This window comes from Dreissena polymorpha, chromosome 2, assembly GCF_020536995.1.
Source record: "Dreissena polymorpha isolate Duluth1 chromosome 2, UMN_Dpol_1.0, whole genome shotgun sequence".
NCBI classification, from domain to species: Eukaryota; Metazoa; Mollusca; class Bivalvia; order Myida; family Dreissenidae; genus Dreissena; species Dreissena polymorpha.
The window spans coordinates 94,072,759-94,096,601 of NC_068356.1; the positions used below are offsets into that span (position 1 = coordinate 94,072,759).

General features: G+C 33.6%; 2 protein-coding genes across 3 annotated transcripts in view; both read left to right on the forward strand.

Moving 5' to 3' along the window:
- Positions 1-1,495: 1,495 nt before the first annotated feature.
- LOC127870362 (cadherin-related family member 1-like) lies at positions 1,496-7,223 on the forward strand. 2 transcript variants are annotated; one of them, XM_052412984.1, is made up of 11 exons: positions 1,496-1,831; positions 2,492-2,584; positions 3,446-3,612; positions 3,770-3,835; positions 4,091-4,180; positions 4,331-4,423; positions 4,766-4,909; positions 5,145-5,270; positions 5,412-5,490; positions 5,659-5,768; positions 6,523-7,223. In XM_052412984.1, the coding sequence occupies exons 1-11, from the start codon at positions 1,795-1,797 to the stop codon at positions 6,724-6,726; spliced, it is 1,209 nt and encodes a 402-aa protein (XP_052268944.1). In that variant the 5' UTR covers positions 1,496-1,794; the 3' UTR covers positions 6,727-7,223. The 2 variants fall into 2 exon arrangements, with proteins under 2 accessions (XP_052268944.1, XP_052268945.1); XM_052412985.1 differs by having other exon boundaries at positions 1,497-1,831; positions 3,449-3,612.
- Positions 7,224-9,276: 2,053 nt separating this feature from the next.
- Positions 9,277-23,843, forward strand: part of LOC127869909 (cadherin-23-like) — a 27,008-nt gene continuing 12,441 nt past the window's right edge. The window contains exons 1-20 of the mRNA XM_052412567.1: positions 9,277-9,731; positions 13,052-13,105; positions 14,093-14,182; positions 15,338-15,501; positions 15,641-15,706; positions 16,184-16,273; positions 16,474-16,560; positions 16,737-16,748; positions 17,273-17,416; positions 18,131-18,256; positions 18,596-18,674; positions 18,915-19,033; positions 19,417-19,626; positions 19,934-20,098; positions 20,648-20,809; positions 20,996-21,060; positions 22,332-22,596; positions 23,010-23,252; positions 23,506-23,590; positions 23,790-23,843. The exon at positions 23,790-23,843 is cut by the window's right edge and continues 401 nt beyond it. Of these exons, the coding sequence (XP_052268527.1) occupies positions 13,057-13,105; positions 14,093-14,182; positions 15,338-15,501; positions 15,641-15,706; positions 16,184-16,273; positions 16,474-16,560; positions 16,737-16,748; positions 17,273-17,416; positions 18,131-18,256; positions 18,596-18,674; positions 18,915-19,033; positions 19,417-19,626; positions 19,934-20,098; positions 20,648-20,809; positions 20,996-21,060; positions 22,332-22,596; positions 23,010-23,252; positions 23,506-23,590; positions 23,790-23,843 (2,275 nt within the window). The 5' untranslated portion in view covers positions 9,277-9,731; positions 13,052-13,056. The remainder of the gene's footprint in view (positions 9,732-13,051; positions 13,106-14,092; positions 14,183-15,337; positions 15,502-15,640; positions 15,707-16,183; positions 16,274-16,473; positions 16,561-16,736; positions 16,749-17,272; positions 17,417-18,130; positions 18,257-18,595; positions 18,675-18,914; positions 19,034-19,416; positions 19,627-19,933; positions 20,099-20,647; positions 20,810-20,995; positions 21,061-22,331; positions 22,597-23,009; positions 23,253-23,505; positions 23,591-23,789) is intronic.

Genomic DNA, 23,843 nt, shown 5'->3' on the forward strand with positions numbered 1-23,843 from the left:
AGCGGACAGCATCGCCTCTAACCAGGCGACGCAAACGCACTGGCTTGGCTTGAGCTACGATGGCCGAAACGCCATAAGACCCATGTTCGCATGACGCGGCAATAAAAGTATGATTTGAATGTGTAGAAAGAAAACTTCGTGTTAATCAAATATTGACATAAGATTTATTTTGATAGTGGACAAATAAACTCATTATAAGCCATGTGAGGACATATATGATGTGAACTCCCGTAGAATAATTTTTATCTGCAAACAGTAATGCGTGGTTAGACTATAATAATACGCATTTCATGCGGTGAATATGCAACTTACACGAACACATCACAATTATTAAACCTTATGTTTTCTTATTATTTAGAAACGTAAATTTTTAAACTTTATTTCAAAGTGAGCATTTACGACGAATATCTTTTTCTTGTTATTCTATGTATTAAGTGGCAAACCCATGCTACGTTCGTATGGTATACATTCAATCATGGATATGTTTTTGATAACAATTGCGGATTCAAATAACGACCAATTTTTAAATTTTGGGGAAAAGCATATTTAGTGCGGTTTATTTACCATAAGTATGCATTATGTATACAAGAATAAACACTAGATTATAGGTATGTTACTATTATTCAAAAAGATAACTATACTGTCAAATAGTTAAATGATAGCAAAGAATAAACAATTATACAACAAGTTGAATAGTAATTAAAGTGTTGAATAGTATTTTTTTTTTTTTGAGACGACGCAAAAAATACAAAATATTTTCCACGGGTTGTTTATATCCAAAAGTCATGTATGCAAACTATGTAGCAACACACACACACGACTTTTTCGTTACTTATTTTGTAAATGATAATTATGTGCATTTGATACCGCTGAAAAATTGTACGTTAGTAGGCAATATTGTCAACACCTGTGGGAACGATGTTGACTATTTGATTATGTGAAATTGATTCTAAATATCAGATGGCAAAAGTATACATCGAAACTCTGTCTGAATGCGTTCACGTCACAGTCAATTCATAACGCGCTGAGCAGAACGTTTCCGTTTTGACAAACCAGTATTAATATTTTAGCAGTAATTAATCAAATAAAATAATGTACCATTGGCAAATGAATCACGAAAATTCAAATTTGTTGAAACATTAACCATTCATAAATGAGGTTTTTATGAGAGAAAAGAATGCCATTATATTTTTGCACATAGCCGGCGAAATAAATCTATATAAAATATATATTGCACAAAATATATGTAAATATATGTTTGCAGAAGAAAAAGCTTAAGTTTATTACGGAACGAATTTACATTTTATCAAACTTGTATATGCATTATTGCAATACAAATTTTATAACCAGTGAAGTTTGATTATTTCGTGCGTATTTTCGATAATTTATATTACCAATAAAATGTTTATTTAGGCGGATGTGCTGATATCACTTTAGCTTACGTGTATTTATATGAACCATGTTTAAGATAGTTTGCTATGTATAAAAGTGAAGTTGAAGTTTTAAGATTTATGAACAATTCGCAACTCTAAGATCAGTATTTGTATTGGAACGTTTTGTTTTCCTTTATTCGTGATTTGTAAACCTTTCGTCTTTTTTCCCTCATTAATATACTTAAATGTATTACAAATACATTATTGTCAAATTGAATGAAAACCAAAACGGTCTTATCGTTTTACTTTTATGAATTCATGAATCAATAATTATAAATATTTACTTATTATATTGGACGCCAAACATTATTAAATCACCGCGAACAGGAATATTTCTACAAAGTAACTTATAACAGGAGCAATGGACAAGATTCTAGTTAACGCCATTTATATTTGGGGTAAGATTTTTGTATTCATTTAAAAAACGTTCAACTAATTAAAAGTTTCATGTTTCAGAGTTTCAGTATAGCTAAGCAAACCAATTGCAATAATTGACGTCAAACACACGTTGTGTTTTATATAAATGTAAATCAGTGCTGTGTAATAGATGGCGACATTTGAGATTTTTAAACCATTACGACACAGTTGTACTGATTAGATTATTATTGGCGTTGATTTACAAAAATAGGTTATGCCATTGACACAAGAATCTAGATAACAAGCTATATTAAAATGATTTTATTTTAAAAATGAACCAAATTCCTTTTTTTCTTCAATACTTTTTCGCGTGGAATGATTTAAGTGTGGTCGTTATAATGTCGCATTTGTTTTTTTGACAATTCATAAAACACAATCACCTGAATGAGGAACAATCACGCACTCATTATCTCATACATATTTGAACGGGCATGTATTTTTTCAAAGTATGTAAGATCCTTAGATTATTAAATTAAAAGATTTTCACCATATTGTTGTATTCTTTGAGTCCTTGTCATACTTATGTCGTTTATGTCATAGTAAGTGCTATTTTAGAAATTCATTCTACATATTCAAAGAAAGCAAGCTTATCATCCCATAGTAATTTGGTTTGTTTAAACTGATGAGGATATATATTGCAGGAATTATTCAGTTGGTATACTCAAACAGTCCACCGCAGTTTCAGACTGTCTGGGCTGGAAAGGTGTTTAATGTTTCTGAGGGTGCTTCAAACGGTAATTATGTAGCTGCAGAATATTCCGAATTAAAATGTTACTTCAAACAGTTATTGTTAGTTACATATGAGTTCTTAAGTATTGTTATATGATTTAACGTTATTAATAAAACACGTATTCATATGTTTAAAGTTCATACGATCTGGATAACTCGTTTCCTAAATTAGCAGTATTATTTTTTCTATTCTTTAATTTAAACCTATTTATTTTAGCTCGCTTGCATCGAAAGCCTTATGCTTATTTGACACGCTCCCGATATCGTTTCCTGGGGCTAGAACCAAGACTTTGTTAGTGTGCACTCACTATTAAGCTATGTATATGTATTGAGATTCTTGAAATTACATGCGCATTATAATTGAACCGATTCAGCTTTGACTCGTTTTGACTCGATTTTGAATAGATTTTGAATAAATCCAATCATGTGATTGAATATTTTGATTCGCTGTCTTTTCTAAATAGAACTTCATTTTTTTAACATCGTGAGTCATACCTTGCCATATCTTCATACTTCTACGCACATTATTTGATATACCTTAACAGTAGTGTATGTTTATGTGTATGTGATCGTTCTTAAGTTAGAGTAATCAACAGCCGTCATGGAAAACAAATTATTTCGTAAATATTTTTTATGAACTCGCCTACAACATCCATGGAAAATACATACTTATAGTTACTGTACTTGTAAACTATACATATATAAACATAATACAAGGGAGTTTGCCTGGTTAAGAGTAACCATCCACCCGCAACGTATTAAATCGATTTGGCAATAAGGATCTTTTTGTTCAGATATTCAGATACCATTTTTGTATGCATTTTCGTCTTTCATCGTGCGCCATAATTTAATAAAATATATATTAGTAGGGCATTTAATAACAACGTTTTCCGTCACTGATCCCGATGGGGACACCATGTACCTGTCGGCTGTAAACGCTGACACTCAGGAATTTTTCGCGATCAGCCCATCAAGTGGTACTGGCAGCATAACTGCAAACTTATCAACAGCAAAAAAGCTTGACTGTGATCCGGTCAGTATAATGTATTGTATTAATGTTTGCATTAGCATTATATTTTTATTGTAAAATCCTCTTAAATAATAAATATACCGTAAGCACCGATTTCCACGGACTTTCAGTAGTTAGTTTGTTGTGTTTGTGCATACATGCATAGTTCTACTTGTTTCAGCCTCGTCCAAATCTTATCACTTTACGTATAAGGGTCAAAGACAGAAGTGGTGATGACGGCAACAGTGTAAGTTCAAATGAATAAACTAATACGTGGAGCTATACATGGAGCATGCCATATTTTATACGAAATTTCGTTGACTATCTTATTAACTTTAATTAACATAGCTAAGAAATAATTTTCCCTAACCAAGTAATAAATACATGACATATTGAAAAATGCTGCAGGTGTATCATATTATGTCGTAGTTTTACTACCGAAATGGTGATTATTGAGATATATGTTGCATTTGATGGAATGTAGTGCTGTTTTTGCATTCAGGTGGATGCCAGTCTTATTCTACAAATAACTGACGTGAATGATGAAAACCCTCAGTTTACAAGTTCTCAGTTTTATTGGAAAATCGACGAGGTATATTGTTGAAAAAATAGATCAAGCAGATGACATTTGTTTACTCGACACGAAAATAACAAAATGCATTTAATAGATTCATTCCTTTCTGAGCTGTTAATTGTCATGTGAAAAACGTGGTATATTCTATAGTGTATATTATTATTTCAGAATACGTGGCCAATTGCAGATTTCACATTCAGAGCTTCCGACAACGACCGGACGTATTCGTACAATTATCAATCGATTCAATTTTCTCTACATGTAATATTATACATACTAATTGTATCGTGTAAAACTTTCCATTAATTTAACGTTTGACATGTGAAAAAAAATGTGGTGAAGTGTTATGTTCTTACGATAAATATGCGAAAGCCTGAACAAAGTCAAGCTTATTTATTCATCACCCATTATTTACTCTATAAATGTGTTTCTTTTGTTTGTTTAAGCCAAATACACACGTGTTTAAATACATACTAATTGCAAATATTAATATTAAACAATTCTGTTTAGCATGTAATACTTCACTATAAGTTTTGGTATTTCAAAATAAATGTATTGAAAATTGTCTGAATTATTAACTTAAGTTTGTTAAATGCTGTACAGTCGTCGTCGGAAGACAAGGAATACTTGGAAACGTTCAGCGTCACAACATCAATTGTCGGCACAATCGCTGTTGCAAATATAACTCTTCGCAAACCTCTGGATTTTGAAAATATAACCTACTACGAATTAAGGATCAATTCCACCGTAAGAAAATATGTATTGTTCTCCACATAATATTAATAACTTATGTTCAATAGACCACCATAAAGCATACATCACTAGGAAAATGGCATGTATAGGATATATTATAACACAAATGTAGTTACATTACAGGTGTACCAAAGAAAGAATTACAAACTTATTACAAATAGTATCCTAACACACATGTTGCTTGTTTTTCTTAACTTTAACACATATATGATATGTTTTATTTATTAAGGACAACTTCGGCAAAGGCAATACAGTTTCTAACGATTTCGTTATTCGAGTTCAAGATGTCCAGGATACGGTTCCAGTCTTCACCAGTGCCCTATACAGGACGACTATTACCGAAAAAATAACACAGGCAAATCATTTGTGTGACATTTCTTATCTTCCAAAGTATGGTAAAACGATGAGATGTTCTGTCTTAATTAAAATTTTACTACTAACAGTGAACATTTGAGAATTTCAAACGCCCTAACAACGGTTTTACTTTTATGTTTAGGGTAACACCATATTGGTGGTCAGTGCCGTGGATGGCGACTTTGGAGTTCCTCGCCAAATCAACTACACACTTTTACCAGGTATGTTGACTCCGTTCAGTTTGGATGAATCAATTGCACAGTATATATAATACAATGTAGAGCACATTGCATATAAGGTACTATATTAGTCATTTTAATAAAATGCATGCACAAGTACATTTTAATGTGTTTTACTAATCTTTTGTGATTCACTTTTTCATCGAAAAGGTCCGTGTTCGTCACTGTTTCAAATAGACTCAGCCGGTCGGATTTCCACCAAGAAGATGATTGCCATTGACGACTTACCCGAAGGCCGCATCTGTCAACTAACTGTTCAGGTACCTACGGAATACCGTTAGTGCCATCGTGGTTACACATCAAAATCCAGAGGGCGACAATGCGATAGTGAGATACTACGATGGCGACAATGCAATAGTACGATGGCGACAATGCGATTGTACGATGGCGACAATGCGACAACGCGATAGTACTATCATCGTATCATCGCATTGTCACCATCGTACTATCGCATTGTCGCCATCGTACTATCGCGTTGTCGTACTGTCGTCATCGTATTATCGCATTGTTTTCGCCGTACTATCGCACCGTCGCCACCGTATTGTCGCACTGTCGTCATCGTATTATCGCACTATCGCATTGTCGCCATCGTATTATCGCACTGTCGCCATCGTATTGTCGCACTGTCGTGATCGTTTTATCGCACTATCGCATAGTCGCCATCGTACCTTCGCACAGTCGCCTTCGTATTGTCGCACTGTCGCCATCGTACTATCGCATTGTCGCCATCGTACTATCGCATTGTCACATTGTCGCCATCGAACTATCGCATTGTCGCCATCGTTCTATCGCGTTGTCGCCATCGTACTATCGCATTGTCGCCATCGTTCTATCGCACTATCGCATGATTGTCGCTCGCTGGATTTTAATGTGTAACCACGATGACACTGACGGTATGAACAACGTTATAGTAACCCAAATGCCAAGTTGAGCAAATTCCATTGCGTAATAAAATGAATTATTTTCTGGCCAAACATTATACTTATTATGATGAGCTGTTGTTGTTGTTTGCAGGCTTATGAAGTTATTCCCGGCATGCACTCCGGTACCGACAAAACGAGTTCTACAACGGATGTTTGGGTTACAATACTTGATGCTAATGGGGAGAATCCAGCAAACTGCAAAAACAATGGAAACATCTTGGCAAATTATGACATTTTGTTACCCACAATGTGGATTGCAACCTTGGTCGGCAATTTGTTACGACTACTGAATTAAACAAGGTTGAAAAACATCTTGTGTTTTACGATGTTATGGTTTTTACTTATTTTGATAATTTTTGCATAATTGCATCTGTGATTGTTTATTGTAAATGCATTTTAACATAAACAAACAACACGCATAAACTCATAAACTGTATTATTCAAGTAGAAAAGGGGAATACAACTTTTTTTCTGCCAGTTTGATAGCTGCTCTGTGCGAATGTCACTTAATACAAACAAATGCGTATTTGCTAATGTTTAGTATGTGCAGTCATTTAATCAACATTCATTTAAGTAACGACACGATTCACGTGTGCGAAAGATTAGTTGAGAGAGAAAATAAAAAGTGCGACTGCGTATATTGATCTATACGATTTGAATTTTATTTATTCCATATGCAGACTGTTTGTAATAAAGTTACTGCTTGTAATAAACAGAAAAAATACACATCTAAAACAAAGAATAACATTAGGTAATTCTTTTATTTATTAAAGTGTTATAAAATGTTAAAAGTGTTTTGTGTTTTATAATTATACCTTAACCAGTCATTTGCATGCGTGTAGCTGTTTTGCAAAACGAGAATGTAAATGTATGCATTGTCACATACCAATGGGTTGATTTATATCTTATTTTAACATATGCAAACACTTGAATATTTAAATGCCTAAGTCGATTCGATCAAGTGAGCAGTTAAATATAGAAACGATTTTATTAGCATGCATAAGCCAAGAGGTAGGAAACATAACACGGTATTGTATTGGAGTTTTCCCTCTGCGATATGTGTTATTTTTTCATTGTGTGTCCAAATTGGGAATTCTGATCACGTCGATTTTATAATTGATAACGACCACAACAGCAATCGCTTGAATTAAACACACACAATTGAAAATCAGACACAATGCGACAAATACATTTGTAATTTTAACATGATGATTATATGATTTTGAACATATTATTCAACATTATAAGTGAAATATTATGTTGTAGTAGCTGCTGATATATTAGTTCTTGAATATATATTCTAATTAATAAACAGCATCTCGTTTTCTTCTAATGATCTTAAATAAACTTCAACTTCAATACGAGAAGCCACACACAACGCGATACAATACATTTACATTATGTTTATTGTTGTATTTTTTTTTACTAATACACGTTTTATTTAAAACCGCTCAATTTGATATACGGCTTCAAATAGTATCGGATTTGAGGAACGCAGTACAGCAACACACTAATAATGATACAATATATAGTACCAAAGTGTATAGTTATAATACATTTATTTGAATCAACTTAACCACAAAAACAAATGTACATCGGAAAACAGAGCAAGGAAAGACAATATTATGTATCACAAATATACGTTTACATCATTTATATTAAGGCAAGAATAGCCTTTCGCCATTCTTTATTGCAGAACTGACCCATCTTTTATTAACTGTTGCTTATTGACCGATAGACATTAACGATTTGTTGCGTATATGGGTGCTCTACAAGAAGATTTTAAAGACAAGCGTTATCTAGAATGATAAGGAGTTGTTTAAATGCAGAATAACAGATACAAAAACTCGATTCGTTAAACATTTTTCAATATTGAAATTTAAATAAGAACTATATTAGCATATGCCGTTTTCTGACTTTTGTGTCATTTATGCATATGTAATTATTTTAGAAAGCAACGATAATAACAGTTTCGTCTATCAGACTATCACCGAGAATAATTATGCTATTTAATTTAATATGTTTACGCGTCATAAATCTATGCACTATTTGTATTTATGCTTAGTGACATTTACATATAGATTTCATACCATCAAACTGTCGATTGAATTAAGAAATAAACATATTACTTATTGCCATACACTTTCATTAATAACAACTTGACCAGTGCTAAACTTTTAACACTCGTATAAACATGTCGTTTGAAATGGAAGTAAAGATTGGGTGACACTTGTTTACATCATTTATGATATTAATGTTAATGTTACCCTCCGAGCATCGCCAAATAAGCTTTGGCATTTATTTGATTTGTTCTGAAATACTAACGTTAGTAGAGAAAACGAACGTCGAAGGTAAATACCCGTCGACAGGTGTGATATACGCGATATACGCACAGGAAGTTGAAACAAAGACATGCCTTATCAGTAAACAACCGATACTCAACGAGCGCGACAGGAGGGGATTTATTGTATCACGACCTCTTCGAAATGTTTAAGTAGCTAGACGGGATGATTTATTATGGATTTTAAGTCCTTATCGGAGCATTGTGAATGTTGACTTAGCGCCTGTTTAAACGGCGAAAATTGGTCTTGAATATGAATATCTAGTTTGTCCATGGATTCATGAACTCGATCTGAAATTTGAGTTTTTTTCCCCAACGATTTCAGTAGAAAAACTGCTTTATCTGATTAACTTCCTTCGAGAACGTCAAGTTTAAGATATATTTTTTTACTACTGCATGCGATGTGGGTTTTTGGAGGTTTATTTTGCCAATTTAAGTCTGTATTTTTTGTAATGACTGTGTAACTTAACGTTAGTTTTTTTGCACGTATTTACGCGTCATAAAAATAATGATACGTTGCGTGCGCTTTATTTCCAGTGACGTACGTTCAAAAACGTTTAACGAAAACTTGATCGGAACAAATATCCCTGTTTACGTGTCAATATTTTATTATCACACAAACGATTTAAACATTTAACAAGTGTATCACCAAACATTCTTACTACTCATTCTCTAATCTGGGCAGTTAATCACCTAGTGAAAGCTAGGGGCTCGCCCAGTCTAGTATTGATCAGCGTTATCTGAAACTAGCTACATGTTACCCAATCGATTTAAACAGGGATAAAATGTAAACAATGTTGACTTAAGTGTTGAATTATCGTCACTGATAAGCGACCATTCTAGTCGCCCGAATGTGGATTTGTTGCATCAATAACCCAGTGCATTAATGCAGATTGTAATTTTCTTTGAGGAATACGTTTTGGAATATTAATTTGAAAAAAAGGAATAACGTATTGCAGGTATTCTCTATGCTTTGCTGATTTTTTTTATAGATAAAGTTGATATAAAGATTTTTTTATATCGTCTGATCCGAACACAAAAAATATAATTATGCGTACGTCAAACATTAGATGATGTTTGTAAATAAAATATTATTGCAACATATTTCCAACTGACTAACCTTAAAGTAAGATACACATTTACAATTGAAATGGGTATGTTGGTTAACAAAATTTATTAAAATGATTTCGATCCATGCTTAGTATAATATAATAGGTTCATACGTTTTTCTAAATAAAAAAAAGTTTAATATGAGTTCTATTATTTATCAACTTTACACTGTAGTGCAAGCAAAATAAACATTTGATTGTTTTTGCTTTTTGGAATTAGTTTTGCCGCAACATGTGTGCATAATAAACATTAAAAAGGTCATAATCTGCACGATTTAAAAGCTGAATAATTGTAATTTGTGACATTATATGTTAATCTTTTTTGAAGATATAACAGCATTTGTGTATGGTGTTACCTAAGCATAGGAATGAATTTAAGATAGGCTTAAACTCTCGGCCAAGTGGGAAGGATGTAGATCCCAAAAAAATTCCTTAATTGTTCATTTTTACTTATAGTTCCAAGACCACCGTGCCCAAATTATTGATTTTCCGTATTGATTCAAATCTATGTTTTCCGTGTTTTATATTGTGTAAATGTGCCAATACATCTCTGTCCTAAGTGTGTGTTTTGGAGATCAACACATGTTTAAGGTATTGATACTAGTTGTATTAATGTGTGTGCATGTGTGTGTGTATGTCGTGTATCGTTTTATAGATTCGTGTATGAATTATTGTAAGTACAATATTAGGCAATTGATTCGTTGAAAGGACCACATGCTCGGATATATAGGATCTGGCACGAGTTGTCATATCATACCATATTTTATGAAACTAGTTCAGGAATTTTGTTAGTAAACGAGCCTTTAGCGAGCTTAATCACGAATTTTCTGGACGAGTTATATAAAATTTGGTATGATATTACAACGTGTGTCATATCTTTCTATCACATGCTTTTAAATGAGCAAATTAAATAAATATTTACGCAAACATAATGATAAATCCCAAATGTTGTTTACATTTCGTGACGCCATTTGACGTTGCAACGTCATTTCAGCAAAATAAGAAAATGCGATTGATCAATCGAACGAAAACTAAGCCAATGAAAACGCTTCAAAAGTATATTACACATGTGTAAGATAAAACTATTCGTAATGGTTATATTACATGGGAAACAGGGTACAGTATGCGATAAAAGTGTTTTTCTCCTAAGTGCGCAGCTTCAGTTTTACTTTGTTTATAAAAAAATAAATTTACCATTATTTTTTTGCTAAAAATCATCAACCGTTACAACGTCATGCAAAACGATCAGATTAAATTATTTTCAAATATGGTTACTTAGTATCTCAAACTTTCAATAATGATGTGCAAAATAATATACACCACATAAACAAATTAAGTTAGCATAGTCGTATTCGTCGCTTTTGAAATGATTGGTATAGTTTAAGATTGATTACATTTTTGATAAGTTCAAGTAGCATTATGCCTCGGTCACACTGTCACGAATCAGAGCTACGAACGAGCTACGAATACTTTTCGGCACAGTTCGTAGCTATCCTTACTGGACCGTGGCTCTCCGTACTTGATCCGTGATTAGTCGTAGTAGTTTTTGGATGTCCGTAGCAACTCTTGACAAATTTTGAACATGTTCAAAAAATTGCTACGAATTTATCGACCGTAGCGTATCCGTAGCAGTCCGTACTAAACCGTACTGATCCGTACTAGTTGGTAACGACACCGTAGTCGTCCGTACCTTTCCGTAGGCCCAAAGATTTTCAAGGACTTCTACGGATTGATACAAAGAACTACGGAGCGGTACGGTTACGCTTCGTATTAGCTACTATTATTCCACGGATATGCTACGGAAAGCCACGGTTCTGGTACGTTGTACTACGGATAGGCAGGAATTTGCACGATCTTGTACGATGTACTACATTTCAGCACGAAACAGAACCGACATATACGGTCCACTACAATTAATTGCTACTGAAATACATCATTGAAATTATAAAGCAACCGTACTTGCATTTGTTGAGTTCACAATCATGAACCGCCAGCAAATTGCGTTTGCGATAAATTTGTTACACTTGAATATTGATATGGCACAAAATGCAGAGGCCGTATTCGAGCTGCTTGACGATATGCACAGAGGTTATAATGATTCAATATCGTATAACTAGTATAGCTTTGTGCTAAAGGTTACGTATTTTGAAAATATTAGAATTTGAACTTACTATGGTAATAATTTTTTTTTATTTGCAGGTAAGTGGCTGCCTCATATGCCGTTTGAATCTTGCTCTTACTTTTACGTGATTTAATTATTTTTAAATTAATAGCCGACATAATAAAATACAAAATTAATCATACTTTCCTAAGCATAATCTATATTTGTACTTTAATAATTTCATACTCTATCAGGTCAGATAAGAAAAAGGAGGTGGTGGATAAGAGACTGGCTTTTAAGACGACCCGGCTCTTGGTTTTGGATGGAGGAGGTAGACTCTTCCCCAGACACGGCTGATTCCATTATTTCTTTTACGCGCTGATGCTGCCGCTTGCATGTACTCTTTTTGGGAGGCATTCTGTATATGACAATACAAGAGGCGTTGGGGCAATGTTCAATCGTAGTTCGTTCCTACCTGTCCGTACCAGTCCGTCGCAATTCCCACTTCTTCCTAGCGAACCGTTCGAGTTCGTACTCACCCGTACTAGACCTTAGCGGATCCGTAGTTAGATCGTACTGATTCGCGTAGCATCGTACTTAATCGTACCAGACCGTAGCGGATTCGTAGTTTGATCGTACCGATTTGTTGCTCTCCGTACTAAATCGCGTCGATCAGTAGCAGTCCGTACCTTTCCTTGTTCGTTTTCCAACATTTTGATGGTAGATTCGTTGTGCTCCGTACTGCAATCGTAGCGGCCTACGAATTTTGACAATTTTGTAGTCATTCATAGCCGATTAAATCGTAGCTCATTCGTAGCTCTGATTCGTGACAGTGTGACCGAGGCATTAAAGACAATTGACGCCGAATTTATGTACATGCATTTCGACATGTAAAAACAACTTTAACTACGAAATGAAGACATCACCTTGGTTTTTATCTCTTTTTTTGTATATACAGATGATATTGTTTAGTTAAAAAGCCATATTGTAGATACGGCATTGGCTTGGTTTTGTTGATTATTGTAGGAAATATTCACCGATAGAAATGTTCCGTTTATGGATTTTACAGATAACATGGTGTGGTCAACAGACACAAACCTTGGTCGATTGCTATACATATTGGGTAAGAAATTCATTATTGTAAGCAAGAGCGACCGTTAGTTTTGTTGTACTTTAATTTCAACAATTATGACGTGGACGAGAATCTCATTATGTTGCCCGATACAGCGTGCACCTTGCCAATAAGTCTAACAACTCGGCAGATGCGGAACAAGTACGGCTAAAACGGAAAACCTTGGCCATTACGAGATTCAAACCAACAAAATTCATTTAAGCTCGGCTTATAGAAAATACGAACAATCACAGTTTACTATAATGAGCTTATACGAGATAACATTTGTGTACGCCATGTTTGAAACGCTTCAAAGCTAAATATTTCGTAGTATTGCTTTTAGTTTAATTGTTTACATAAGTAATAATAAAACATAAAGTTACGAATATGCCTACCAAATCACCGACGATAACGACGAAGAAAACAAAAAGGCATAATAACTTCCCATAAAATTTATTTGCTTACTAATATAGCTTAAATAATGTGTTGATGTATTTTTTGAGATTCGGATTAAAGTATCATTGAATGCACTGTCAAAAGGCTAAAACAAAATAATCGGCAAGTAAGCCGGTAGTGTGTCCTGTAATCTCACCGAGACCATCCTCACATTGACAAAAGATTTAACTTAAACTTAAACTTAAAAGCCAACCTAAGACCATTAAGTCAAACTTTCAGATCATTTTTAGTGTTTTTGAGTATATCACCATGCACTTCTGATGAAGTTGTTTTTGTCGTTTAAAATTTAATGATAATATGCATCAGTTTTGCCTACAGCTTGTTGTTTTATTCTTTGTAAGAACGTTTCATGTTAATAATTATGTCTTAACTCAAAAAAGGCCATACAGAATTTAATTAAATAATTAGTATACATACGTGTTTCAAATAGTATGCAAATATGTATTATTTGATATTTAATTTAAGGCAATGTTTCTCGTGTAACTTACGTGCCATGTAAACAATGAATTTGCCTGTTTAATGTATTAAGGATATGTTTTGTAGGACTTTTTCACCTGGTATTGTCCAATGGTCCGCCGACTTTTCACGGCGATTGGTCAGGAGTGCTGTCGCAAAATGAAAATGCTTCAATAGGTAATTACTGTTTGACCTATTTTCTTTGTTTAAAGGGGCCTTTTCACGTATTGGTAAATTTACAAAAATAAAAAAAGTTGTATCAGATTAGCAATTTTTCGTTTTAGTTATAACATTTGTGAGGAAAAAATACTACTGAACATTTATCATGCTCTAAAATATTCTTTATATGCATCGTTTGACGATTTAAAACCCTGAAAATTATAAAGCGTTGCAACGCGAAACGATTAAATTATTTGGATAGTACTGTTGTTGTCGTTATATTTTGTGATACAACGAGGATTACTTATATAAAGTATAAACTACATACTTAATTGAATGAGCAGGAATGGCAAAGTGGTCTAAAGCTGTAGACCCCAGGGGTCAGTGGTTCGAGCCCAGTTGTGGGTTACTTTTTTTTCTTTTTGTAATTGTATTCTTGTTTTATTTTACTGGAGCTTTTTAGATCGATATAAAGCATTTAATGACAAACTTCAATACATGCAAAAATCTGTGAAAAGGCCCCTTTAAAGCTTATTATGGTCAGGGTATGTATATGCTTATATTACATGGCTGTCTATTAACTTCCACCGAACAGTATTTATAAGAAGTGTGTTTGTTTTAATCACTTTTTCTTTGTCTTTTTATTTTCAATCAAGTTATATGTTTACCGTATATGGTAATATAATCCCTATTAAGATCGTTAATATACCTTGAATTTACGTTGAATTCTTCGAAACAGTGACCGCTTAATTCATAGTTTGTTATTCATCATAATGTCAAATGTACGCACGTGTTTAAATACAATTAACAAAACAAGAGAATATGTGTTGGTTTGGTAGACCATCAACTTTATTGACGAGGAATAAGAGAAGAAAAAACAACATTGATCATGGGCGGTTTAAAATTGATACAGCAACCAGCACACATTATATGTATCGCATTCTTACTAAACTGTTGCTTACAATTAAAATGGTGTATTAATGCAAAATCTCTTTGTGGATCATAACGCCATACTAAAGATGACATTTTTTTATTGGACCTCGGCATAATTGACTATTGGTTTCATTTTGTGTACGTTTCTGCGGGGCGAAGAAAAGAAACATTGTAACTAACTTAATTAGTATAATTCGTCATTAATACTTTCCAGGCTAATGATTTATTTGCTTATTTCAGGCACGATCATTAAAACGTTTTCCGTCTCGGATCCTGATGGCGACGACATGTATCTTTCCGCCGTTGATGCTGACACTCAAGAATTCTTTAATATAACCCCATCAAAAGGCCAACGAAACTTTACTGCTAGTATAGTTATAGCAAAAGCACTAGATTGTGATCCGGTCAGTATTTTTCACATTGTTTGCAACCAGCGCGAACATTGATAATATTTCCGATTGTCATATTCTATATGATACGTTTAATATTTTGCAACGAAATAGTTATTGCACATTTTTTAGATGACTTACTGCTACATTTTAGCCACGCCAAAGTCTTATAGCAGTACGAGTACGAGTTACAGACAGGGAGAACAGTGAAGGCAACACCGTAAGTTACTTGGATATGAAGTTCGGTGACCGCGATTTATTTCATATTCGTAACGTGTATTTTATTGTAAATTTAAATAACTTTAAAGATCCGTAAATACTGCAACAATTGTGTTCTAGATAAAAACGCCCCACACAATTTTACCAGACCAAAATCTTGCGTTGCGTTAGTTTCTTTTTGGCAAAAAATGATTTATTAGACGGTTAAAATTATTTAACGAATAATTTGTTGTTTGTGAGCACATACGTGTTTTACGCTTTAACATGTTTCACAAAAATCAATAATGGCGTAATACGTTTAAAAAATAACATGTTTAATTGAATGTAGACACTTTGCTTAGGAATGAAAATACTGAGATCATCCGTTAGAACTCTGTTTAAGACTAGTGGCCCGAAAGTGAAAATATTTGGTTACAATCAAGTGGTACTGTATTTAAATGTGTTTGTTACATTCAATACATTGTTAATTTTATTATAGGTAGATACCAAAAGCCACTTTCAAATAGTAGACGTTAACGATGAAATTCCAAAGTTCACAAGTGCTCAGTTTTCTTGGACTATCGATGAGGTATGTTGGTACAGTTCTCCTCAAGATTACATGTAAATAGATAATTGGCACGAAATGCTATCAACATAATGTACATAAGGAATAAACCAATACATATACAGCTAACAAATTTCATGCATGCGTAAGTTCCTGATAGTAGGTTTGCTTTTCTTGTATAATGTTAATATATAAATTACATTCGACAAATTTTTGAACTTCAGAATACGGGGTCTATTGACGATTTCCTGGTGACAGCTGCGGACAACGACCAGACGACCAGATTTTACTCGATGCAATTTACATTAAACGTAACTACACACTTTACAATTAAAACAAAATGTTCCTATCCTATGTCTGCGCTCATTAAATTAATACTCATAATATGTAAATAATGTAAATATATAAAGCAAATTATACTAGTGTTGTTTTCTTCGACATATCATGCGACCAACGTTTCGGTAACATACATTATCATGTTTTTCAGCCCAACACCCAGGTACGTATTTATTTCTTTATTTTGTACATTAAACATCAAAGTTCTTAAGGACATCGACATTGTTTTTCAATTAATATCTTATATCAAACTAATGCATGGTTTGTATACATCGTCAGTATGATATTCTATGGAATTGACATGATTTCATTGTGGATAAAAGTAATGTTTTTTGCAAAGATTATAAAAAGTTTTCGCAATCAGTCAATTTTCTACCATGAAGTTTTAAATTATAATAGCATCATGACCTAGTGATTTACGTAAATGCATTAACCTGTATTCGTATACTTGTATAAAGAAAATTACCTTAAAACGATATGTCTATATGCTTACTGCTTCACAATTGCTTACAATTAAAATTGACGCTGACTGTAAGCTTCTACCGAGTGTGCTGTGTGTGATGAAAAATTATTTGAAATATTCAAATACAATCTTTTTATTTGATATAAACTAACCTGTCCCATGGGTAACGCCCTTAAACAAGCCATTTATGTATACCCTAATTTAATGAATGTATATGATAATAGTCTTCAGCTGTAGCGAACGACTATAAAAATACGTTCCACATTTTCACCGACCAAAGCAACAGAACCGCCGTGGCTAGAGTCCGCTTACAGAAACCACTCGACTTCGAGACAAACACGTACTACTCTTTCAAGATTACAGCTACGGTAAGAAGTTAAATGTTATGTTGTCAACATAAGTACATATAATCTTAACATATTCCTAACGCGAAATTAATTAATGTCATTTTATGTTTTTAAGAGTATGTATTGTAAGTCAATCGAAGTAACTCGCGTTCCTATTATTATGTGTTCCCAAAACTAGATATTTTCATTCCCGTTATCAAGAGTAATGAACTCTGTTAATTTCCGCTGACTTTTATTTAGTGTTGGGCGTATTTATATTTACCGATATTCCAAATATCTGCAAATAAGTATTTGAACGTGTATACCTTATTGCGTTAATCTTTATTTCTCACAATATGCAATTATAAGACAAGTTGAACACTTTACTCATAGCAGCCAATCTAGATTACGTAATTGTATTGCATCAGCGGTATTATACTATACGCATGCTGATAAAACCCCTCGGTTTGTGGCTTTAGAATGGTTATGCCACTTAAGTTCAGACAGACAATCATTAATCAAATACAATGGTACAAACACGTGTTTTATATGAATCAAACACCGTTACTGGACGTATCACCTAATTTTGGGAACGGATTATACAGATGGAAGTCTTTAAAATACTTGTTGAAACATATTTATTTATCTTTGTCTAGCATACAGTCACATGCCCATTACGCATGAAGACAGACTTGCCAAAGTTGTCTACTTATTTGATAATTCACATTGTAACAGTGAATTTTTGTTTTACAACAGGACAATTCTGGATCTGGCAATTCAGTTTCAAATGATTTTGTTGTTCGCGTGCAAGACGTCCAAGATACGGCTCCAGTATTCACTAGCGCCCTGTACAGGACGTCAGTTTCCGAAAACATAGCGCTAGTAAGAACCTTCGCATATTTATTTACACAAGTCAGAGCAATACTGTAATAGGTCATACTAGGATACCCGGCAAGCTACACAAATTTAATACTATTTTTACTGGGATGTTTTTACTTCTAACCGTTTTTTCTTAACTTTATTTCACAGACATACCAACGGTGCTTTTGTATATAACGTGTTAAGTAAAAAGCAAGATTTTTCTCCTTGTGTAAACCAGTGTTTGCTTTTATTTTATATTTTACTTACAAGTTGTGTTTCGTTGTTTGGTGTTGCATTAGCAATTTTGTATATAAGTATAAATGTAATAGCCTCATTCAGCTATCGCATAAACTATCTCAGGGAGCTAACGTTCTTAAAGTCACCGCAATGGACGGGGACAGAGGTGTTCCGAACCCGGTCAACTACGCTATTGAAAATGGTATGTTTAAGATTTCTGTTCATTTTACGAACTTTTCAATTCGTGTGTACTGCAACTTAACATTGTCTAATTATTCTTACAAAGAGATGCCAGCCAAAAAGGAAAGTTCTAACGATATTTTCTTTCGAAATATTATTTTTGCTCCATGAATTCATCGCATCAATATAAATGACTTACACTCCTAAACATTATAACTTCTACACTTACCTGGCTTGACCCATTTACTCTTATTCTGTTAAGGAACGTGTTCAGAACTATTTAGAATAGATGAAAATGGGCAGATCGTCACAAACAAGGCAATAGACAGAGACCGGGGAGGCATTGCGGAATTAGGAAGCACCTGTATCCTAAATATTGTGGTAAGCATTGCAATCGTTGTGAAGACTGAAAAACTAGCTGATCTACTAACCTTCCTTGTACATGTATATGTATATTTCCATTTGCTTTAAGGTACAGGCCTAATTGCGTTTTTTTTTATAAAATTGTAATTAGTGTATAACTGTAACCGTACGGTTGTTTGTACATGTGTTTACTGTTATCGTTCTTATGTTATCGAACACACAGGTCTGATTCGTTGCTTACTGAAAAGTGTGCACCTTTGTTTCAACTTATACTTTTGATAACGTAAATTCATATGTGCTTTGTGTTGTTAATACAGATATATAATCTTTTGCAACTTGGTTTGATTTGTATTGTAATATCCTGTTTGTGACAAATGTTTTTTATATTCTTTACTGCGCAGGCATTCGAAGTATTTGACAGACAATCTCAACCAAACAATACCAATACAAATACAACAGCAGAGGCAAGAATTACAATATCAGATGTCAATGACGAAGCGCCTACTTTTGAGAGAATGTCATACGAAGCAGAAGTGTTTGAAAACACCGCACAGAACATTCCTATCACGCTTCTAAATGTCACAGAAATCGATGCGTATGATCTGGACGAGGTTGGAAGACTGCATAAGATTTTAATTATTCTATAGCTATGTTTTCTTACGTTAGATTGCTATATGTTCTTAATAAGCACATCGTTTGTTTAATATTGTTCAGTTTGATGCTCATTTATTACCAACATAAACACACGTACTCACTCATGGTTTGCCATGTTTAAAAAAAAAGTATTTCACGAAGCAAGATAATAGAATAATGGCTTATGCAATGCAACTACAAATATTCTTATGAGCATTGTGCAAGGAACGAAACCAAAATTGTTTAAACATCGTTATTGATAAACATATTTATTCCCATTCACAGGGCGATAATGCGCAAATGACATTTACACTCCACTACGAAAACGGTACTGAATGCAAAGACTTTGATGTAACACCGCACCGTGTTCAAGGGCGGGGCAGTCTTATAATTCGAGTGAAAAACAGTGGTTTCTTAGATTACGAAGCAAAGAAAGAAGTAAACATTATTGTAAGTACTCTTACATGCCCAGTTCTGAATAGTGTAAATTACAAGCTCATGTTTGTGTATTGATGCCCAAATCTAAGATTCTTATTAAATACCGTGACTGTCTTGTTTACAATGAAAAACATAATTGTGTCTGAACATGTTTGTAAGCTTAAAGCCACACACCTTGAAATGAAATACGTGTTAATCAATATATATACATGCAATTTGAAAGTGTGCAAAATTGTCATTAAATCTATAGCCTAGTTAGCAAGTAGTTTATTATTTTTTTAAATTTTAAAACCAAAAGTAGGATTTCTATACATATAAGCCCAATTGGACAAACGCGATTATATTTAAGTTTTAAAGTGCAAAAAGACGGATTTCTACCTTGTAACCACAAGCTATATTCTGATTGGCATAGATAAAATATGTTTCTTATTTATACTTAAATTTACTTTCATTTTAAGGTGTGTGGCTGTAAAGGATTCAAGGACAATAATTTAATTGTAAAGCAAACGAAATAATATTTATGGCGCCGTTTTTGTATGTGAGATGGCTTCTATGCTTTAGATCAAAGCTACTGAAGCAGCCAACACCAACCATAGTGCAAACACTTCGGTGAACATTCGTATTCTGGATATAAACGATCATAACCCGCAGTTTGGTAACAAAACTTACCTTTTCAACGTTCTCGAAAATTCACCAAATGCATCATCTGTTGGAAATATAACGGTGAGTAGTTTGTACATGTGTGTACATAATTAGTGTTTTGCACAATTTAAATTATTTGGACATTATAAAACGTTACGAGATGGTCGATTTTGTACGCACCGAATTACATTGAATAACACATTCGCATATATTTAGCCTTCTTTTTTAAAAATTGTTTTATTACAAATAAATTTTGTGTTTTTGTAGGCTAATGACGCAGATTCCGAACCATATGCCAACGTTACATTTTCCCTGACTGGTGGTGCGGATAGGTATGAACATAGGCTGATAACGATATTTAATGTTCGATATAATCATTTGTTAAGTTTTTAAAGAGTATTATTCTTGTTATAAACGAGGGTTACCACACAATGAAATGATTGTATCATTTTTTTTATGTATTTCTAAAAAACAATGCGTTTTAGCTCACCAAAGCACGAAGTGCTCAAGCTGAGCTAGTGTCCTTCGTGTTGTGTGCGGGGTTTGTTGTGCGTCGTCAAGTGTTATCTCGTTACCACTCAAGAGATCACATTTTTCATTCAATATTGATTTTACTTGGCAAATATGTTGAAGAAAACAATATCTATGTCGAGTTTGATCCTGAGTCCCGTGGGTTGTTATACAACATGTAGGCCAGATTGTATACGAAATCTGAATGAAAGTTGGTCTGAATGTTTATTTGGATAACATCTTGGCCGATTTCGAATTTGAGTCATGTTCGTCAAAAAACTTAATACCAGGTCAAAACGTAAGAAATCCGCTTACCTCTGTAGAAAACACATTAATTTATGACTCAATTGTGATTAAAATTGCTTGGTCAGAATAATTATCTGGCTACTTTCTAGGACTCGTGTCTGACGACTCGGTCATATAGGATTAACGCAGTTACTCCTCTTTGACTGACCTGTTATTCATTATATCTTACTGTATGTGTATGTGTCAATTGTGTATTATTTGATTTAAGGTTCGATTGTTTCAAGTCCTTTTTTGAAGGAGGCGGCATATAGAAATCTCACTGTCCGTCAGTGCGGTGCCTGTGCATGTGTTTTTATGTCTACTATAACTTTGTTATCTATTGTTGGAAATTTAAATAATTTTGCACACATTTCCACTACCACTCGACAACGTGTGGCGGTACTTTTATTGAAATGTGAATATTTTATATATTATTACTAATATATTTGAATTGCTCTATACTGTATTTATATCTTTTGTACACGACAATGTGCATTTCAACGACGCAAAAGACAACATATCATACATATTAATATAATGAAACATAATTTTTTTAAAGTTTTTGTTTACTGTCTTACCATATTGTCGACTCATTTGGTGAGCTTGCTTTTGATGTAGCGGCATACAATCAGTCAAATAATTTTTCCACATTAATTAATTAAAAATTTCTTCTTGACATACTCGTACATAATTTAGTGTTACTCTAGAATAATATAAAACCTGTGAATACAATGACTCTTTTATATAAAATGGATAACACTCAGGTTAAAAACGCAGTTTCTAAACATGTATGTTTTGCATTTGGCAGATTTACAATCGATGCAAAAATTGGAGAAATACGAACAGTATGCTCCAACGATTGCTCCAAAGAATTTGATCGCGAAAGACAGCAATCGTTTTACATGACGGTGACTGCAAGCGACGGTGCAGGAAGAAGCAATTCTACGTCGGTACAGGTTGACCTTATCGATGTGAATGACGAGGCCCCACGCTTTCGGCAAACGCAATATTTTGTTTACGCCAAGGAGATGGACACAAATAAGTACAAAGTCATGCCTCTAGTTGTAGTTCAAGTAAGTTTCCGAACGACACGACTAAAGTAATAAATATATTCACGATTATTTCCGACAAAAATATTATGTGCACTTTTGGTAAAACGACTACCAAGCCTGGCTGTAATAAAGCCGAATCGTACATAATTTTTATCAGTAAGCATTTTTAGTACACATTTTTTCATTTTTTTGAATTCACACTTTGTAAGTATTGTACGTTATTTACATAATTGTTTATTAATGTTATTATTATTTCTCAGATCTTTGCAAATAGTATCTGCTAATTTAACGTGTAAATCTTAACAATATATGATAATTTATTCCTTTGGATGAGGATACAAATTATTGTAACTGCACTGTGAATGTTTACTAAAATTTAGTAAAAAAAAGTACTACAATTTTACATATTAATTACATTCGTAATCCATGTTCAGGCAGATGATGCTGATGACACAAATACGAACAATTCGAAAATAGGATTTTTTTTAGACGATACGAGTTCGATGCCTCGCGATAACATCACGATAAATGAAACAACAGGAGAAGTGTTTTTAAAATATGAAATCGATTACGAGAAGCTCAATGAAACTAATGGCGTTGTAGACGTTATTGTCACAGCTTACGATTTTGGACAGCCACAACGATCAACCAACGTCACTGTAACAATAACAGTAGAGGTACTTTACCATAACCAATTAATGTGATTAGAATTGCTTCAAGCGCAGCTACATTTTCTGTCAAATGGCTGCATCAGCCAAGCCATTAACGCGCCAAGTTATTAAAACTATGCTTAAAATCGTTTGCCGTTATCAGTTTCTTGCAATGTACTGGATGTTGCAAAATCCGTGCCTATCAATAAAATTTAACAAACAAATATTTATAATATGTTCTATCACTATATTGTACCAAACACCATGTATATGTTTGCAGGACGGAAATGACAATGCACCCGTCTTTAACTCTGACCTTTTCAACGGAACAGTCTCTGAGAATGCAACGTCCAGCCCCACAATATGTACGTATCCGGAATGCATTTTTGTTAATAAAAAATTATCTGGTTCGAAGGAATTTTTTAACAAACTGGTTTTTATGAAATATGTATATAATTAATCTTTATTAATCGTAAATGAAAAAACAACACTGTTATTTTACAATAATAAATGATATCCATTACTTTATTCAGACTTAACACTAAACTATGATTGTTATTCAAGTTACGATTGCTGGGATTGTACATGCGACTGACGAAGATGGAACAACGCGAAATA

Bases quoted from the DNA above. Each gene is read 5' to 3' on its own strand.
- LOC127870362 (XM_052412984.1), top strand. From the start codon at position 1,795: ATGGACAAGATTCTAGTTAACGCCATTTATATTTGGG. The intron at 3,836-4,090 runs GTAAGTTCAAAT...TTTTGCATTCAG, and splicing joins GTGGTGATGACGGCAACAGT to GTGGATGCCAGTCTTATTCT. The intron at 4,181-4,330 runs GTATATTGTTGA...TTATTATTTCAG, and splicing joins TTTATTGGAAAATCGACGAG to AATACGTGGCCAATTGCAGA.